This window comes from Malassezia pachydermatis (assembly GCF_001278385.1).
Source record: "Malassezia pachydermatis strain CBS 1879 chromosome Unknown scaffold6, whole genome shotgun sequence".
Classification (NCBI taxonomy): domain Eukaryota; kingdom Fungi; phylum Basidiomycota; class Malasseziomycetes; order Malasseziales; family Malasseziaceae; genus Malassezia; species Malassezia pachydermatis.
In genome coordinates, this window is record NW_017253143.1 from 200,694 (window position 1) to 220,201 (window position 19,508).

The 19,508-nt window shown below is 56.7% G+C and overlaps 7 protein-coding genes across 7 annotated transcripts; 5 read left to right on the forward strand and 2 right to left on the reverse strand.

Moving 5' to 3' along the window:
* Positions 1-259: 259 nt before the first annotated feature.
* Malapachy_0124 (ribosomal protein l4) lies at positions 260-1,417 on the forward strand (the record flags this gene model as incomplete). The annotated part of the gene is made up of 1 exon (XM_018134657.1): positions 260-1,417. The coding sequence occupies one exon, from the start codon at positions 260-262 to the stop codon at positions 1,415-1,417; it is 1,158 nt and encodes a 385-aa protein (XP_017990953.1).
* A 145-nt stretch (positions 1,418-1,562) lies between these two features.
* Positions 1,563-3,287, forward strand: Malapachy_0117 (hypothetical protein; the record flags this gene model as incomplete). The annotated part of the gene is made up of 1 exon (XM_018134650.1): positions 1,563-3,287. One exon carries the CDS (start codon positions 1,563-1,565, stop codon positions 3,285-3,287), a length of 1,725 nt encoding a protein of 574 aa, XP_017991168.1.
* On the reverse strand, positions 3,282-7,880 carry Malapachy_0128 (multidrug resistance-associated abc transporter; the record flags this gene model as incomplete). Its single annotated transcript, XM_018134661.1, has 1 exon — positions 3,282-7,880. The coding sequence occupies one exon, from the start codon at positions 7,878-7,880 to the stop codon at positions 3,282-3,284; it is 4,599 nt and encodes a 1,532-aa protein (XP_017990956.1).
* A 589-nt stretch (positions 7,881-8,469) lies between these two features.
* Malapachy_0092 (glycine cleavage system t protein) lies at positions 8,470-9,798 on the forward strand (the record flags this gene model as incomplete). Its single annotated transcript, XM_018134625.1, has 3 exons — positions 8,470-8,768; positions 8,800-9,548; positions 9,581-9,798. 3 exons carry the CDS (start codon positions 8,470-8,472, stop codon positions 9,796-9,798), a joined length of 1,266 nt encoding a protein of 421 aa, XP_017990978.1.
* A 296-nt stretch (positions 9,799-10,094) lies between these two features.
* Positions 10,095-12,590, forward strand: Malapachy_0116 (e3 ubiquitin ligase; the record flags this gene model as incomplete). Its single annotated transcript, XM_018134649.1, has 2 exons — positions 10,095-10,242; positions 10,273-12,590. The coding sequence occupies 2 exons, from the start codon at positions 10,095-10,097 to the stop codon at positions 12,588-12,590; spliced, it is 2,466 nt and encodes an 821-aa protein (XP_017991169.1).
* Positions 12,591-12,796: 206 nt separating this feature from the next.
* On the forward strand, positions 12,797-15,595 carry Malapachy_0094 (udp-n-acetylglucosamine pyrophosphorylase; the record flags this gene model as incomplete). The annotated part of the gene is made up of 3 exons (XM_018134627.1): positions 12,797-13,825; positions 13,855-13,963; positions 14,070-15,595. 3 exons carry the CDS (start codon positions 12,797-12,799, stop codon positions 15,593-15,595), a joined length of 2,664 nt encoding a protein of 887 aa, XP_017990976.1.
* Positions 15,596-15,650: 55 nt separating this feature from the next.
* On the reverse strand, positions 15,651-19,041 carry Malapachy_0129 (cap59 (required for capsule formation); the record flags this gene model as incomplete). The annotated part of the gene is made up of 4 exons (XM_018134662.1): positions 15,651-18,014; positions 18,145-18,682; positions 18,708-18,795; positions 18,822-19,041. 4 exons carry the CDS (start codon positions 19,039-19,041, stop codon positions 15,651-15,653), a joined length of 3,210 nt encoding a protein of 1,069 aa, XP_017990955.1.
* Positions 19,042-19,508: the final 467 nt, after the last annotated feature.

Consider the following 19,508-nt stretch of genomic DNA (forward strand, 5'->3'; position numbering starts at 1 on the left):
CTCACCTACGCAACAGGCGTACCTACCTTGCTGTGTGGTATGGTGAGAAAGTCGGCGGCGTGCGCGCGCTTTTCCAGTACGTCGCCGGCCGCGGCCCCCGTGTGTGGTTCCCACGTGACTAGAATTGAATCGTACAGTTCTAGAAATATGCTCCCTTCAAGGGGTCCGAGAGCCCTTACATAAGCATACTCGGCCGATCAGTCCAGTCTTCGTGGCGGCGACGCATCGTGCCGCATCGGTCTCCAACGCTTCTGGCAGCATGATGCTTGGACGTGCGGCGCGTCATGCGCGCCAGCTTCTTGCGCCTAGCGCTTCAGCCCTAGCAGGCATGCGCATGGCACAGGTAGCGGTAGCGCAAAATGCCTTGACGGTGCACCGCGCTTTTCACTCACACCTGCCATTGGCGTCGGAAGCATCGTCGTTTGTGACTGACGCCGACGTTGATGCTTCTCCATCACCAGACTTTATCGCGCTTGAGCGCACCACGCCTTTGATCCACACACGTTTATCGTACTTGGACCCGGCGACCAAGCCAGAGGGCGAAGCTGCCAAGGCGTACGTGCCCATGTCAGCGCATGTCTTCAACACGGCTCCGCACCAGCATGCTATGCACATGGCTGTTGTATACTACCTCGATGCTATGCGTAGCGGTACTGCAAGCACAAAAACGCGCTCTGAAGTGGCTTTCTCTGGCCACAAGCTGCGCCCACAAAAGGGCTCTGGTAAGGCCCGTCTTAGTGACCGCGGCAGTCCTATGCTTCGCAAGGGTGGTGTTGCTCATGGTCCTCGCCCACGCGACTTTAAGACAGAGCTGCCCCGTAAGGTGCGTGAGCTGGCCTTGCGCTCAGCGCTGAGTGCGCGTCTCCGGGAAGGCAAGCTGCATGTGGTGCCTAGCCTCGCTTGGCAGCCCCCGCCTATGTCGACCAACAAGCTGGCGCGTCTCTTGAGCTCCAAGCAATGGAACGACACGCTGTTCTTGACGGCACCTCGCCGTCCGGAGTCGCCAATTGCGAGTGAGCGTGGCTACGCACGACCCTCGTCTGTGGACTTGATGTACACGGACGAGCAGCTCGAGCGTCATGTGCGATATGTGCGCAACTTTGATATGGCTTCGCGCAACTTGCCAGATGTGATGCTGATGCGCTTGCATGAGCTTCCTCCGCACCCACGTCCTCGTCTTGAGCACGAAAAACTACCTGGTGAACTGCATGCGTACCAGGTGCTGCAGTTTGACCGCGTAGTCCTTGATTTAGGCGCGCTGGAGTGGCTGGAAGAGAAGCTCGGTGGCTCGCTCGTACATCAAATGTATGCGGAAGAACTCAGTCATTGGCAAGCGGAGAACGCAGCAGCGGAGCCAGAGGCAGAGGCAGAGTCTGCCTCGTCGATAGAGACCAGTACTACTGCGCCTACGCCGTAGGTCTGCAAGGTGTAGACATAGATACCAAGCCATCTTTCAACGTGCTGACGGGGCCGCTATGTCGTCTAGGACGTGTCGCTCGTGTGGAGTCGTTAGTCAGCATCCACAAAAAGTCGACGACAGAGCGTGTCAACGTCTGTTCGCCATGGCCTCTGCGGCGCCTCGGCGTCCCAAAAAGGTGGCCAAGTACGACGAATATGGCAACTATTTAGGCGACTTTTACGAAGATCCCACACCATCTCCCGCACCGGCACCCCCCCCTGCCCCCGTCCCACCTACACCGTCCCCTACAGCGCCGGCGCAGCCTGTTGCCTCTGGTCTTCAGGCACGAGCTACGACGCAGGCCCGACCGACGCCCTTGCCGCGGCCGCCCTCAGCACGTGCGAATATGGGCACAAAACGTGGTGCTGCTCCTCCTCGCAGCCCCAGTGCTACGTACTATTGTGGTGTAGACACTTCTGTGGACTCGCTACCGTCGCGATGTGCATTTACTGCTTCGAGTGACCTGGAGTTGATGCTGCACCGTGCTGATCGGCATTTGATATACCCACCTGGCGGCCTAGATGAGCTACGCCGTCGCGATCCTATGCGTGTCGCCGAAGAACGCGAGCGCCTAGCCCGGCAACGCAAAGGCGTGGCTCGGGCGGCGGATGGACCCCCTGACTCTACCATCTTAGGCCTGAACATCAAGCTGGATACCCCGGAACTGATCGAAGAATGGATTCGACAGCGACGCAAGCGATTCCCCACCTCCGCTGTAATCCAAGAAAAGGCTGCCAAACAGCGAGAGCGTGAGCAGAAGCGACTAGCACGACAGCAGACGACACTTACCCCAGTGGTGCCACTGGGCGTGTCGAAAGACACAGCGTCCAGCGACTCGGAGAGTGAGCCAGATACCCAGCCGATTCTGTCGCAGGAGGACCAACATGATCCTACTTCTTCTTCTTCGTCCTCATCTTCTTCTCCCTCCGAGTCGTCGTCTGACTCGGACATGGACGAAGAGCGGGATGCGATCTCGTCCAAAATCGAGCCGCCTTTGCGTCCTGAGGATCTTTCCTGCGAACAGGACTCGGCCCAGCCGAGCGAGCCACATCGAAAGCGTCCTAGTACAACTGAAGACAAGTCTGTACGTCGCGTCGTACCTCGCCGAGCGCCGCCCAATCCGTTCGAAGCACCAGACCTGTTGCGACAATTGCTGGAAAGGGAAATCTTGCAGCATGTCGATGCTCTGGCGCAGTTCTTGCAGTTCTTACTGGACAACGATATGCTGATGCACGTCGAACGCAACGTAGGCGATGCTGCAGCGCAGCGAGCGCGTCGGGAGCGTGTCGTTGTCTTGAACGGCCCATCCACGGCTCCCTCGTCGCCCCCCCTCCGCGCTCTAAGTGAGCTGCAGTGGCCGGACGAGCCGGACCCATTGATCTATCTCGATCCGTTACGTGCGTCCGATCCCAAGCCGCTACGCCTCGCGGACTTGGAGGCGTTAGCGACCGATACTACTCTGCGCGATATGCTTCATCCACGAACGGCGCAGCATCCCCAGGGCGAAGAGAATCGCAGCTTGCGGCGTGCGCTGGAGACATGGGAAGCGCTGCCGACCTCGCGGCATCGCGACGCAGCGCTGCAGCTCATTCTCGGTGTGAGTGCCCACAGTCCCATGCATGCGCACGAGGCGTATATGCCACCACAGCAACGCACACGCAGCGTGCCTGTGCGTGGCTCGAGTCTGCGTTCTCATCGCGTGATTGGCGAGACGGAGTTGTTCCGTTTAGGTCTGCGCGTAGCGCCGAACGATGTCGAATTACTGCAGCACATGGCAGAGCGTGTCGCGGTGATTACCAAGGGGGTCGAGTATGAATACAGTCTATGAAGAGGAAAAGGTGGTAGTTTGCCGTACGTCGGCGGCCTTGCCTGCCATAGCGACCAAGTACTTGAATTCGGCTGGGCCAGCATCCTTGCAAAGTCGATAGAAGAACGAGGACGGATCTTGCAGGAGCTTGGCAGGCTCGCCCATTTCTTTCACACGGCCATGGTCCAGTACCAGGACCTGGTCGTACTCAATCACCGTACGCAGACGGTGTGCAATGGTCAGCACAGTGCTATCATGGAACGCCTCGCGGATCACGTCGGTGATGTGCATATCGGTCGTGTAGTCAATAGAACTCGAGGCCTCGTCAAATAGCACGACGCGGGCCTTGTGGAGAATGGCCCGCGCTAGGCAGAGCAATTGGCGCTGGCCCTGACTGAGGTTGGCGCCGTGCTCGGCAATGGGCATAGACAAGTCGGTGAACGCATCCGAGCCGTCCGTGATGAGCTGGACGCGGCGCAGACAGTCCAGTACCTGTTCGTCGTCAAACTGGTTCATCACGTCCAGGGCACTGCGGAGCGTGCCTGACAAGATCACAGGGTCTTGAGCCACAATGCGAACGCGCGACCGCAGATCGTGCAGGCCCACCTCCGAAATGTCCCACCCATCAATCTGAATCGAGCCCTTGTGCGCTTCGAGCAACCGCAGCAAGGCGCCCACCAAGGTGGATTTCCCACTGCCCGTCGGCCCTACAATGGCGAGCTTGGTGCCGCCTGGCACATGGAACGATACATCGTGCAGGACATTGGGTGTGTCGTCCGCGTAACGTACTGTGAGATGGTCCACCTGCACATGGCCATGGTTCGGCCAGGTGTCCGGCGGCGCTCGCTCCATGTGGCTGGGGGCTTCTTTATCGATGTTCTCGGCGTACTCAAAGATGCGCTCTATCGCCACACCATTCGTTTGCAGTGACGTGTACATACGCATGAGAATCAGCAAAATAAAGTTGAGTTGGATCAAGAAGGTCAGCGAGAAGTCGATGCTGGCTGGCTCCGTGTTAGGCTGGAGCAGAATCAACACACACGAGGCCAACACCAGGAACGAGCTGATCAGATTGTACATCTGCGTCACCCAGCGGCTGCCTTGCGACGTCCACCATACAAAGCGGTTGTTGTTGTCAAGCACATGCAGCATCTCGTTGGTACACCGTGCCTGCGCACCAAACGCACGGATCACTTGCACGCCATGCACCGCGTGACTAAACGAGTTGACGACCATCGAACGCGATGTCGAGGTAAGCCTTTGCAAGTCACGCGCCACCGACAAGTAATGCTGCGCCACAAAGCCATACAGCGGCATGAGCGCCAGCAGCGCCACGACGATGCCTACACCGCCGACCATAAACAGCGCCACCAGCGTCGCGAGCAGCTGCGTCACGCGAATCACCACGTCGGCAATGGCACGTGCAAAGTTCGAGTCCAAGACATTGAGGTCCTGGCCAAAGCGGTTGAGCAGGCGGCCCCGTGTCACCTTATCGAAGAACTGCAGCGGCGCATGCAGTGTGCGCTCCAACATGCGGCTGAACATGACCTGCGACGCTTTCAGCGACATCGCATAAATGCCGATCCATCGCACGATGCTCAGTCCAATGCCAATGCCGAGCAAACCTGCGTACCGCCAGAGCCACCACTCACTCGAGTGCAAATTCGCAGGCGCCGACGTCCAATCACGCAGCCACGCGTTGGTGACCAAGTCCCACATGTTCGATAGCGTAAAGAGGAACGTCGTCAGCAACGACAACGTCCATCCACTGCTGGCCAGAATGTACGCATGCCATACTTTCCATGCAATGTTGCCTTTCTCACGGTGCTCAGAGCCACGCTTCGAGCCTATCGCTGAGAGTTCCGCGGGCTGGTGCGCATGCGTCTCGTCGTCCTGCTGCGCCTCGCCATCTTTCTCCCCATCGAGCCAGCCCGTGTAGTGCTCTGAGCCGAAAAACTGCTTGGGCGTGCCGTGGAACGTCACGTGGCGGTCATCCAAGTACACCACTTGGTCCATCAACTTGCCCAGCAGCGGCACATTGTGCGAGACCAACAGCACCACACGGCCTTGCAGCAATCGACCAGCAAACACGCGCTCTGCCATGTGCTTTGCCGTGCCGGTATCCACCGCAGAGAGCACGTCGTCCAAAAGAAGCGTTCGTGCGCGTGAGTACACTGCTCGCGCGAGGCCAATGCGCGCCTTCTGACCGCCTGACAGCTCTGTACCGTTTTCACCGACCTGCGTCAGATCACCATGCTCCATCTGCTTCAGATCCGGCGCTAGCGAGCACGCTTCCAACGTCGCTTGGTACCGCTTTCCGTCGCCGAGCGGCAAACCAAATAGGATATTCTCGCGTATACTTGCGTTCATAAGGAACGGCGTTTGAGGCGCATACGCTACCAAATCTGTGCGCAGCCAGCCTGGTGTATTGAGGGCCTCCGCTGCCTCACGAAGATCGTCTTCGTTGCTTGGGATACCCGTCTGTGGCGAGCGTGGGCACTGGACTGTGCCATGCAACACTTCTGTCTCGTACAGCAGCGACTGCAGCAGCAGCGACTTGCCACTGCCTACACGGCCACAAATCAGGGTCTTGCCCGTGGGAAAGTCCAACGTCACATCCTGCAGGGAAAATGTCGGCACCTTGCCCACTTGGGGCCAGGCAATCGTGGCATGATCCAAGCGGACCAAATGCGACGATCCATCGTTCGCACCACTAAAGGGCGGCGCCGTGGTCACTTCGGGGCTAATCAAGTACGTAGCGATACGCTCCGACGAGACCAGCGTCTGGACAAAGTCTGTCACCGCTTTCGGCAGCATAATCAACGTCCAACGCAGCTCTGCAAAGATAGCTAGCGACGTGAACGCCACGGCCGGCGTAAGCTCTTGGTGCATGACTTGCGTGTAACATGTAAAAGCCACCAGAGTCACCAGCAAGGGGTTTAGCTCCAAAATACAGGTAAGGACAGCTTCACACACAAACGACATGAGCTGATGACGCAGCTCAGCGCGTCGTGTATCGTCCACACGCTCTTGAAAGACAGATTCCCACGCCTGCGACTTGATCATACGAATGCCCGAAAAGCACTCGTTCAGCAGACCCATACGCTTGTCACGTACGGTCATCAAGCGCTCGTTCGTGCGCCCAAAGAGACCACTCAACAGCCCAATGAAGGGCATCAGCAGAATCGTCGTCGATAGGCCCACCAACGCACTAATGCCCAGCACACGATACGCAAAGTAGCCACCCACGACCAACTCAAGCGGCGTCGTAATCGCCGCGAAGAGGTGGAATGTGACGGACACCACACGTTGCAAATCAACCAAGTGCAGGTTGATCACTTGATTACTGCCTTTGCCTTCGCCTTTCAAGTCCGCTTCTTGACGACGTCGCAGCGTCTTGGCATACAAGAGCGTCGAGAGCTGCGTCGAGAGACGCACAGCTAAGTCGCCTTCTAGACAGCTCCATAGCACTCCTTGCACGGTGCTGCTCACAATGATCAGCAAGAACAGCGCAAGCACCCAGGGCAGGGCGCGGAAGAATGTCTCACGCGACGTTTCCATACCTGCACGCTGATCACCCACAACGGTGAAGATTTGGTTTGCTAAGAACGCAGGGGCATAATACATACCCACCGAGAGAATTGTCATGGAAACCAACGTGAAGAATAGGCTCGTGTTCGCTCGTACTAGCACATAGAGCAGCTCCCTGGACTGCCGCGAGAACAACGTCTTCTTGGCTTCCTGCTCCGAAGGGACCGCAGTTTTAGGGTCTGCTCCATGCACGTACTGAAGGAATAGAGCACGAACACGCAAACCTAGCGTCTCTGATTGCATGTTTCGGCCCATTACAGGCACATCGACCGAGCTCACTACGCCTTTCCACATCGCCTGGCGTACCAATGGCATGACATGCATGAAAAACAGAGAGCCAAGGATGGAATTGCTGGCACTTCGTGTAGGAGCAATGTCCATGGACGTCATCGTGTCTTCTTCGTCGTGACTCAGCTCGTCATCTTCGCGTGCGAGTTCCAGGACCTTGCTATGGGTCGCCACATGTCGTGGCTTGCCAGGGACAGTCCCTGTTATCACTCCAAGAAGGCCCAGCAAGGTCATGCAGAACCACCGCGCAACTGATTTCCATTCGCCACAGGCGGTGCGAAACACTTCTGCGACGAAAAAAATGGTTGAGAGAATAAACAGGTAGCAAATAGCATGCCACCTGGTCTTGAGCTTGTGGGATGCAATGCTAATCTCTTGATCGCATACGTAGATGGACAAGGTCGTCATAAAAGGAAACACGAACCAGAAGTACACGTCGAACCAATAGCCCACAATCGCACCCACAGCCGTAAGTACGTACAGCAAGTATTGGGTAGTCTTCGACCGCTTCCAGAACTGGTGTTCGTGCACCACAGACTCTTCTACGAGCGTATCCCCCTGCATGGCCTGCGAGAAGTCTTGGTGACTCTCTGACAGATGCACAGACGAAGGAAACGCCACATCCTGTGAACACCAAGAATGAATCAAGTGGTATATGAAATGAAGGAGTACCAAAGCAAACACCACAAACTCAGAGACACTAATCGTAGCCTCTGGAGTTTGTGGAAATGTCATCATGGAAAACACCCGAGAGAACAGATGGACAACCTCTGCTGTCACTATGGGTGACAATAAAATGCGTACCAAGTGAAGAAACCTCCCGATTGCATTTTGCTCCACTCACTAACGAGGAACTGACGTCAGCGAATTTTTGACATGGCTAATTTGACTTTCCTCCCTGTCAGACTCTTTGCGCCTTTCCACACCTAGCTTATATTGGTCTATTAGCTGGCTGATCCAGTTGATAGAATACTATGCCTGTGCTTTTTGGCGACCTACTGGGCCGTTAGACCAGCATATCTTCGCGAGTGCCTTGGTTGCCTATGACCGCTCAGCGCACAGATACTACATATATACCATTGTGCATCCATCTCTATACCAAGGCTGTAAGAAGAAGCGGCACCATTTATGCGTATATATATGCACAATCTCTTTCTCTTTAGAATATCTAGCCTTCGCTTGGAATCTAGCCTATCCTGCGAGACGCCCAACATGTACGATTTGGCGTGCGGGGCCACATACCAAAAGAGGCAGTATGTGGAGGAAGCCGACGCCCGCCAACTGGGGAGCAAGACGAAGTTGGGACTGCCTCCCTCTCTCCATCATGCTTCCTTCTTTGACTGTGAAGCGCGGACTTTCGCTAAGCTCTCGTGCTGCTCCTACCTTGCGCGCTTCTGCGCGCCTCCCGGTGATGGCTCGCGCTACCCTGCGTACCAGCGCGATCCTTGCTGAGGATGCCAAGACGGGTCTGTACGACTTTCATGTGAAACATGGCGCAAAGATGGTGCCTTTTGGCGGTTACTCGATGCCCTTGACTTACGAAGGCGTCGGTCAAGTGGCTTCCCACAAGCATGTGCGTGAGCATGCGGGTCTTTTTGATGTGGGCCACATGGTGCAACACATGTACGTTGTTTTTTCTATACTTACATGTCAGGTTTGAGGGTCCTACAGCGCTGCGCTTCCTGCAGCACTTGACTCCATCGTCGTTGACATCGCTGGAGCCTTTCTCGTCGACACTCTCTGTGCTCCTCTCGAAGGAGGGTGGTATTCTGGATGATCTGATTATCACGAAGCACAACGATGAGAGCTTCTACGTCGTGACCAATGCGGGTCGTCGTACGGAGGATCTTGCGTGGATTACCGAGCAACTCAAGGAATGGAATGAGAAGCATAAGGCCGAGGGTGAGACCAAGCACCGCGTACTGGAAGGCCGTGGCCTCGTCGCCCTGCAAGGCCCATCGTCCGCGGAGGTGCTGCGCAAGTTGGTGCCGTCGGACTTTGACCTGAACACTCTGACGTTCGGCAAGAGTGCGTTTGTGCAGGTGGCCGGCGTGGACTGCCATGTGGCCCGTGGTGGCTACACGGGTGAAGATGGCTTCGAAATCTCGATTCCCTCGGCGGCTACAGAGAAGGTGACTGAGGCGCTCCTGAATGACAGTGAGGTGCAGATGGCTGGTTTGGCTGCGCGTGACAGTTTGCGTCTCGAGGCGGGTATGTGCCTGTACGGCCACGACTTGGACGAGAGCGTGAGCCCGATTGAGGGTGCTCTTGCGTGGTGTGTCGGCAAGGACCGTCGTGCTGCGGCCGACTTCCTGGGTGCGGAGCGTGTGCTTCGTGAACTGAAGGAGGGCCCACCACGTCGTCGTGTCGGTATTCTTGTGGCGGCTGGTTCGCCTGCTCGTGGTATGTATGAGTCTCCTACACTAACAACATAGAGGGTGCCAAAGTCTTTGCCGAGGACGGTACGACGGAGATTGGCCGTGTTACATCAGGCATTCCTTCGCCTACGCTGGGCAAGAACATTGCTATGGCCCTAGTCAAGAATGGCTACCACAAGAAGGACACGCCTTTGCGTGTTGAGGTGCGCAACAAGATGCGCGAGGCGCAAGTAACACGCCTGCCGTTCGTCCCTAACAAGTTCTTCCGTGGCTAAAACATCCATAGACGTCTCCTCGTAGCCTGGCCTCGTCAGGGCAACGTACTGCCAGCGCTCGCTCGCAACTTCCTGCGATGATGCACGGCCCCACACTCGTGGTAGGCCACCGTGCGCGCACGTGAACCGAGTGGAGGCACGAGCGCAGTTCGATTGGTGTGTAGACAGGCAAAGGTTAGTCAGCCCAATACCAACGCAGCCGCGCAGACCCACACGCCCCCTTATCGACGGTTCATCTGCTCGTGGGTGCGTCGCTCCCAGCCTGTGTCCACTTACCGGAGTACACTGATCGCGGGATGTCACGCGCGATCAAGGTCTCCCCATCATCAGGGAGTGGTCAGTCTACGTCCCCTGGAAAACAGTCTGGGGCAGGTAGAGATGATCATGACCACCTGATTGTCCAAAAACCGATCGAGGACGTGCTGCGGGGCGCATGCCAGAACGGTACGTACACACACCATCTTTGACTTTTAGGCCGCATAAACTTGTCCTCACGCGTACCGCCCCTGGGCTCGTTGCCCGAAGATATCCTAGCATGGCTTCAAGACACTCCACCGACTTGGTACCGTGCGGACTCGGACAACAGTGCAGGTGCTTCCAAGCCATGGTCCGATCGGTCTGCGCTACAGATTCTACTGCTCAGTTCGAATGAGCTTACCTCTTTGGACGAGCGCGTGGGCCAGTTCGAAGCGCTCACGCGGCTCGAGCTGCATAGCAACCGTCTGACATCGCTCCCATCCACCCTGTCCCAACTTTCGCAGCTTACGACCCTTACGCTTTCGAGAAATGAGTTTACCCAAGTGCCTTCCTCGATCCTGATGCTGCCACACCTAACCAGTCTGGATCTGAGCCACAATCAGCTGGAGCAGTTGTGGCCTGTTCAGGATACCGTTCTTCCAGCCCTGGAAAAGCTCGACTTGTCCAGCAACCGGCTCGCTACCAATGCTCTTCGTCCAATGCCTCGTGCCTTGAAAATACTGGATTTAAGCTACAATGCTCTGCGAGAGCCTGTGCCGTTGCATATTCTCCAAGGCCTGTCGGCACTGGAAGATCTCTCGCTTGCTCATAATGACCTACCAGATTCGCTCTTTGCATTGGATGGTACACGACAAGCACTTCCGTTCCTGCATACGATGGATGTTCGTGGGACGCATGTGACAAGCCTATCCGCCATCGAAACAGCCATGGCGTCCCCACACTCGGTGTCGGTAGCCGAGGTGAAAGACAAAAACCGGGCATTGCCCGCTATTCCAGCCTCGTCTTCGGCTGCGCTTGTGCAGCATCAGATTGTCCGTCTTTCTGCTCGCCCGTCTGCACAGGATGTGTCGGAAGTGCGTGCAGCTCTTGCTGCGACATGCACCCTTGCACCCTTGCTTTTGGTGTCGGATGTCCAAGTTCGTACCGAGTCCCATCGAAGGCGACGTGGCGGCCGCGGACGTGGTGGTGAAGATCGCGCGCGGCATCGTGACGATCATGCCAATGAGAATGGTGTTACGCCCAATGCCGGTAGCGCGTTGGCCAATGCCAAGTTGTCGACCAAAAAGAAAGAAGCTCTTGGGCAGGTACCATGCAAATTCTTTCGGAATAATGGATGTTCTGCAGGTGATGCCTGTCCTTTTGCGCATACCCTTCCTGGCGAAGGACAGCCCAAAGCCGTGTGCCAATGGTACATCAAGGGCAGTTGCCGTTTTGGGCATAGGTGTGCCTTGGCTCATATCATGCCCGGGCAGCCGATGAGTATGGACCGAAAAAACAAGCGTGCTGCGCAGCAAGGCGCGTCCCAAGCAGCCAAGTCATCTGAGGAGCCTCGGCCGTCTGATGACAAGGCGGGCGAGAACCGCACGTCTCCGCAGCAAACGTCTTCGTCTGCGATGTTTATCCCGTCGCGCCCTAAAATCTCCGACGAGAGTATAGTCCGACCAGGCTCTGAGGGGGAGGCCAGCTCGTTGTCCCAGTCTGCATCCCATTCGCTTTCACAGTCCTACACCCAATCCACTTGGGGCAGAGACGCCGCTGGGTCGGTGCCTCGTACCTATGAACCTGCAGGCACACCGACCGCCACGACAGCGGCGAGTGCCTTTGGGACGAGTCCCTTCAGCCAACCTGGCAACCACAGCCTGTTTTTCAACCCCACTTCCTCTGAGATACGTGCATCCACAGTGCCAGAGACGGATACACCCTGGGGTGGCCGTCGTAAGGTTGAGGAACCTTTGACCGACTCGGTCCACGGCGAGGATTTCCTACCTTCCAGTCTTAGCGACTTGCTCACGCCCGCGGAACTGGAACGACGCACACGCTATGCCCGCGATAATATGCCGTCCCTGTCGTCCTCCATCTCCTCCAAGCCGCTCAACCCGATTTCGCAGAGTCTTCCTCATCCACAAAGCCTGCCTGTATCCTCGTTTGGTGTGTCGCCTTCAACGGCTCAACCTGGCCGCATGTCGTACGGGGGAAGCTTTTCTCTGATGAATGCACGAACGAATGGCCTAGGGCGGCGCACGTCTGGTGCAAACAGCGTACACGCGTCTCCCTTCATGCCCCCGATTCTCGACAGCGCGCTTCACTCGCCGCCGAATCTTAGTCCCCCAGGGACCTTGTCGTCATCGTTGGGCGGAGAGCGGATTTCGATGCCCTTCTATTCCCGCCTCTCTTCAGATGACGTCCGGCGACGAGCCCCTGCGGCCCCTGGCAGCAGTGCCTTCTTTACGTCGCAGGCCCCTCCCCCTATTTCTCCCGCGATTTTGCCGGCGGCGGACGTTGACGTGGACGAGGCTATCTTCGAATTGGAGTAACGCGCTCTCTGTGCTGACAAGTCGCACACCCAAAAAGTATCATACGTACCATGCCTCCATTTTTGTGTAGTAGAATCTTGTATTTGCTCTCTTCCTTAAGCGGTCCGTGCACCTCGCTTCGTACGTCCGTCCGTGTCCTCCACTACCACCGCAGCGGTGGTTTTCCTTTCTCTCCTTCGGCCGAGCGATCTTCTTCGATGACTACGATGGTGCAACGTTCTCGCCAGCTCCTGGTGGAGATGTACACGCGCCTGGTCGCGGACCAGGGCGCGCTCTCAACGCTGGCCGCGTCCGAAAAGCCGCTGCGTGTGTTTGCGCACGATCTCGCTGCGCTCACGTCGTCCCCGGCGGAGGTGCTGGGCGAGACAGACGAAGAGAAGAAGGCGACCGACCAGTGGCTCGACGAGCTAGACGGTATGAACGGCAGCTTGGAGTCGCTTAACAAAAAGCTCGAGTCGCGTACCTTCTTGAGCGGCAACAAGCCGACCGCCGCTGACTACTCGCTCTTTGCGTCGCTGTACGACGTCGTGTCTACGCTGCCGGCGCCGGCGCAGCATGCTCACCCCTCGTTGGTGCGCTACTTCTCGCACATGTCGCATATCTCGGCTGGTGCCAAGCTTGACCCGCCTGTGTCGCCGTTTGAGCCCGTGTTCGACGGTTTCCCGAAGATTGAGCGCAAGGCAGAGCCTAAGAAGGAGAAGAAGGAGAAGAAGGGCGGTGATGCCGAGGCGGCGAAGAAGGGCGATGTGAAGGCTGCCGTGCCTGAAGCGGCTGCCGCCGCTGCCGTGTCGGAAGGCAAGGGCAAGAAGGAGAAGAAAGAGAAGAAGCCTGCAGCGCCTGCAGCGCCGGAGACGGGTCCTCAGCCCAGCATGGTCGATTTGCGTGTCGGTAAGATTGTGAGCATTGAGCGTCACCCTGATGCGGATGCGCTGTACCTGGAGAAGGTCGACTTTGGCGAGCCTGAGGGTCCGCGCCAGATCTTGTCGGGTCTTGTGAAGTTCGTGCCGATTGAGGAGATGCGGGACCGCTGGGTCGTGGGTGTGTGCAACTTGAAGCCGGCGTCGATGCGTGGCATCAAGAGCTACGGTATGCTTCTCTGCGCCACGGCCAAGGATGGCAAGGACGAGGGTGTGGCCCCTGTATCCCCGCCGGCGGACAGCCAGGTGGGTGACCGTGTCTATGTGGAAGGCTACGAGGGTATGGAGCCGCTCGAGCAGATGAACCCGAAGCGCAAGGTATGTGGATGCAGAGTACTAACAGCAAGATCTTCGAGGCTATTCAGCCCAAGTACACAACGACCGACGCCAAGGAGTGTGCGTGGGTCGGCCCTGGCCCTGATGCGCCGGAAGGTGAGGCGACGCCGCGTCTTTTGCGTACGTCGCGCGGTGTGGTGACGGCGTCGTTTGCGGGTGCGACGCTGTCGTAAGCCGCGCGTCCCTTTTTTGTAGTCGTCGGTCGCTAGCGAAGGATACGTCGTAGGCCTCTTTTCTGTCGCCTCCACATCACATGCACGGTTGTCCGTCCAGAGGCACGTGCGATCTGTTTGTTTGTCTACCATGTCGGACGTGACAGAACTCCGTGCGAAGTACGAAGCGGCTGGCCAGTCGCATGTATTCACCTACTGGGACACCTTGTCGCAGGAAGAGAAGGATGCTTTGGCTCAGCAGCTACGTGCCATTGACCCTGCGCGCATGAACAAGGTCGTTGCGCAGGCGCTGGAAGCGGACGAAGCTGCGCGGGAGGCGAAGGATGCCAAGGTAGAACCGCCGCCTGTGTCGAGTATGGTATCGACGGTCGGTGATGAGGAGAGCGCTGCGAAGTACCGCAAGATCGGTCTCGATGCGATTGGGGCCGGCCAGGTAGGTGTGTTGCTGTTGGCCGGTGGTCAGGGCACGCGTCTTGGCTCCTCGGCCCCCAAGGGCTGCTACGATATCCAGCTGCCCAGTCATAAAAGCCTGTTCCAGTTGCAGGCTGAGCGTATCAGCAAGCTTCAGCAGCTGGCTCGTGCGCATGCGAAGCGCGAGGATGTGGTCGTGCCCTGGTACGTCATGACCTCGGGCCCGACCCGTGCGCCGACTGAAGCGTTCTTTACAGAACACAAGTTCTTTGGCTTGGATCCTGCCAATGTGATCTTCTTTGAGCAGGGCACACTTCCCTGTATCTCGAACGAAGGCAAGATCATGCTTGATGACAAGGGCAAGGTCGCTACGGCGCCTGATGGCAATGGTGGTTTGTACGCTGCCTTGCGTGCGCCGACCAGTGCTGGAAAGCCGTCCGTGATTGACGATTTGCAGCGTCGTGGTATTCAGTACCTGCATGCTTATGGTGTAGACAACTGCCTGGTCAAGGTCGGCGATCCTGTGTTCTTGGGCGTGTGCATTTCGAAGAAGGTAGGCGCAGGTGTCAAGGTCGTGAAGAAAACCGACCCGGCCGAGTCGGTGGGTGTCGTGGCGCGCAAAGATGGTGCTTTCAGTGTCGTGGAGTACTCGGAGATCCCACCTGCGCTGAGTGAGGCGCGAGGTGAGGACGGCGAGCTGCTCTTCCGCGCGGCGAACATTGCCAACCACTTTTACACGACTGAGTTCCTCGCGAACGATGTGCCGTCGTTTGAGGAGAAGATGGCGTACCATGTCGCCCGCAAGAAGATTCCCTCTGTGGATCTGGCTACTGGCGAGCGTGTAAAGCCATCGTCGCCGAACGGTATCAAGCTGGAGCTTTTCATCTTCGACGTGTTCCCCTTCTGTGCCGACTTGGCCATCCACGAAGTAGAACGTCGCGAAGAGTTCAGCCCGTTGAAGAATGCCAGTGGCACAGCGTCGGACAACCCAGAGACGTCGCGCCGCGATTTGCTTGCACAGCAGCGCCGCTGGCTGCAGCAAGCCGGCGCCTCGGTCGCAGACGACGTGGATGTCGAGCTGAGTCCGCTGGTGACGTACGCTGGCGAAGGTCTCGAGCGTGCTCAAGGCCGTACGTTTGCCGAGTCGGGCAACGTGGAGTCGTTGTAGGCGCGCTCCATCTGTAGCATGTCTATAGAGATCATAGTGATTTCCCCGGTATAGGCTAAGGACGGAGAGAGCGGCGTAGCGTTGTCCATGCGTCTTTCTGCATATCGATCGGGATCTGCGTCGCGGCACTGAACGCTGTAAGCTCCGAGGCCAAGGCATCGGCATCCGCCTTAAATTGCGTGTAGACATGCTCGTCATTGCTCGCCTCGTCTGCAGCCAGGCCCGGTGTGCCGCGCTTCAAGCGACGTAGCGATTCCAAGTTGCGTGTGACGGTATCGATGGCTGTCGCATACCGCGCCACCATCGCTTGGACAACCTCGTCGACCCAAGCTTGCTGCTGCGCTAGTGCTAGCGAGTGAACCGGCCTATCCGGTTCCCAGAGCTGGTACAATGGCCGGACCATGGCCTTGGTATACGTGCTGGACTGCGAAGTGGGAGCGGGAGACGAAGGCCGTGAAATTGCCCGGTAATGCGTTTGACCGGCACGCACTTGGCGCAAAGGTTCCGTGCATTTGCGGCGCAGCATATGTAGCACGAACGACTGCACATGCTTTTCCACATGCGATACCAAGCCCAATGAAGAAGCCAGCGCTGTATCCAGTGCCTCCTGCACTGTGTCCGCCTCGGGTAACGACGTATCTGTCCCGGCTAGCAGCTTGGGCCGTAGCCATGTGGTGTATACGTCGCTCACGCGCTTTTCAAACAGTGAAACATCCGCAAGCAGGCCCACAGCCTGATGCAGTTTGTGCACTTCGATGTCCGTAAGGCCGCTACTTTCTTCCGCCGGCGTCGGTGTCGAGGTTCGTGAGGGCATATCTGAGCTGGCCTCCGGCTCCATCTCGCTAACAATTTTGTCGACCCATGTCCGATACCGGCTGAGCACATGCATACTCTGCCGCCATTCGCGCGCACGCAACGCGGGAATATGCCGTGTCATTCGCCATGGGAGCACAAATGCATACAACAAATGCGCCAAGGCCGCCTGTCGAAACCCAGCTAAGGGGGTGGAGGACGGCGAGGCGAGGGCGGCCTCCAACGAAGTAACCCGGTCTCGGGCACACAAATGGAAAAAGGCAGAGAGTTGCCACCGCCGCTCCAATGCCAGTGTGGTGGCATGTGTTCGGAACGCTGTATGGGCGCGTGCTGAGGGAGCCATGGCCTGCATAGCATCCATCCATGCGCGTATAAGGGTATAATTCCGATGAAACTCGTCTGGTTTGCCCACAAAGAACAAATGGGTCCCATACTGCGTTATCAGCATATCGGCCATAGTATGCCAGACAAGGTCTAAGAATACATCGGTTCGTGCGCCGCCAACTTCCTCCGCCATTTTGCACACGCCTGAATGTTGGTAGGCTACCTCCAGCAGTGCATCCAACAGCGTCCGTAGGTCAGAGGTGTATGATGGATCCACAGGCTTTCCCCATGGCAGCTGCGTGAGCGATGTAAGTTGGGCGAGTTCCTGCTCGTCCGTATAAAGATCCAATGGCAGGTGAGGCGTTGGTATCGATGTAGGTGCATCAAAGCAAGGCAATAGAGTTGGCAGTACACGCTCGTCGAGCAGTCGTGTCATAGCGGCTGTCACACTTGTGTCGCCCAGTTCCATGCTTAGTTCAAGGACGAGGCGGAGCCAACGCAACTGTGTCGCCCCCAGCGGAGTTCCAGGGGGGCACGCTTCGTCCACATGTCGATGCAGCGTCGCTACATCCTGCCGCATCTGCGCCACGACGCGATCTATACGGGGCTGCATATGCGCGATATACGCCGCACTTCGTTCAGACGTCGACATACCAAGCAGATGTCGTAGCCATGTGTACGTATGCAGCTCTTGCAATACCCGCTGTTCGTGCGTGTACTGTGGCATTGTTGTCGTCCTCGTCGCTTCATCTTTCTCATCTTCTTCCTCGTCGCCGAGCCACGATGCGAACGGGAGGGTAGATTCCGGTCGTGTCGTTGGGCTGACAAGGTGCGTAATATGTTCCAATGATTGCAGTACACGGTCCATTTCTAGCAGGGACACAAGACGACGACGTTCTTCGGCATCCGCGTTCGCTTCTTCGGCGAGTTGCGCCGTGTCCGACTTCATTTGCTGGAGCGTCGCACGAAGGGACTGAAGTGTGGATAACACATCGTCCAAGCTGTGCTCTTTTTGCAGCGCCTCGATTGGCTCTGCCTCAGAACGAATAGAGGTCGTAAGAGAGACCACAGCATGATATTTCTCTTGTACAACAGCAGCGACCTTTTCCTGCAATGTCGCTTTGTATGCTCGTAATTCTTTGACGATATCCTGAATCTCCTGCCCTGGCACACGCGAGCACAGGAAGGCATCCACATCAAAGACCTTTTGATGCAATGGCGATAGCAGCGGCATGCCTTCTGTGAGAGCTGGCAACATAGCCATCTCTGGCACCGCCTCCCCCTCCGTGTCAGTCATCGTCACGGTGGTCCCAGCGCAGGGAGTGTGTGTCACGTGGGGATGGGAAGAAGACATCATTATGATCTTACAGCTCCTATACAGGCCTACGAGGGACCCACCCTGGCATAAATACATCGGTACATGGATCCACGCGGCCCAATATGTGCAGAGCAAAGCCAAAAATCTTGTGCTCGATCCAGTACTGCCAGAAATAGCGCCAGGGTCCTGTGACGCTCCAATGCATCATACGACCATACAAAAAGTAATTCGGTCCATCATACGCTACTGTGAGCGTAGGATTTACATAGATCCTGGGACGGTACGGCTTGGCAATGCGATGCATATCCAAGCTGCTGAGTAGTGATTCTGATGCGTAACATATCGGGCTTTCGCGGAACGTAAGGGGTACCGTTGCAGCCACATCTAGCACATCCTTACTTTGCAGAGGTGGGGATGGCAGTGTCCGTGCAGCGGTGAGGAGCGGAGATATCGGCGCATCGGTGGGTATGGTTGTATTCCTGAACCAACGTGCATCAAACGCCGTAATACCATTCCAGCAGGCGTTAACAGGTACAGGCAGACCTCCCTGCACTGCTCTTTGGTCTTCTGGAGCTTTGAAGTACGGCCAGAAAGGGCGTGTAGTGCGTCCATCTGCGTCGCGCATCACCCAGCTACTGTTAGATAAACCGTACGTACGTATCGTAGAATCCCAACCAACAAAAGTCCATGGCGCAAGCCTGGTCAAATTCGCCACCTTGAGTATCGAGCAAAGCATGAACCGTGTCTATGGGTAAGTCGCTGAGAACATACCTGCTTCAAACAGCACGTCATTGATCCATATAACTTTATCAAAGGGACGTCCACCCAAGGCACCATGCATTTGATCGTTGAATGGTGCCATGGCCAAGTTCCGATACATAGATAGGCGAGCAATACGGTCCCATTTTTGGACTTCTGAAGGCTGCGTTGTCGTTACAATCGTGCGTTGCACACCCAGTTGATCAAGTTGTTGATCAAGTTTTTGTAGCATCGACGGTGTCCGATCTGTCGAATCATTTTCATAGATGGAAATATACACATTAGAGGGACCCAAATCGTGGACAAGGCTCAGTAAGGAGCGTGCGTAGTGTGGCAAAATTGCCTCGGAGTTATGCAGGAGCGAAGCAATGTAGTACGTGCGATCTTGTGGCTGCCGCCAATGCGCCGGTACAGCAGGGTGCGAAAAGGTATCAAGAAGCAGGCACACCAATGAAAATGCAGTGAGTAGGCCAGTGAAAGCTGTGAGCATCCATCGTACAGGCTTGCGATGCCGGACGTGACCCCATACCTCAGTCAGGAACCATGCAGGCGATGTGAAGCATACGCCCACTACGTAAATGTACAGTGATGAAGGGACATAGAAATGAATACTCATCCACAAAAATAATCCTAGAGATACAGATAGAACCACAACATCACTGCGCGATAATGAAGTATACCATAACTTGATGCGCTTTG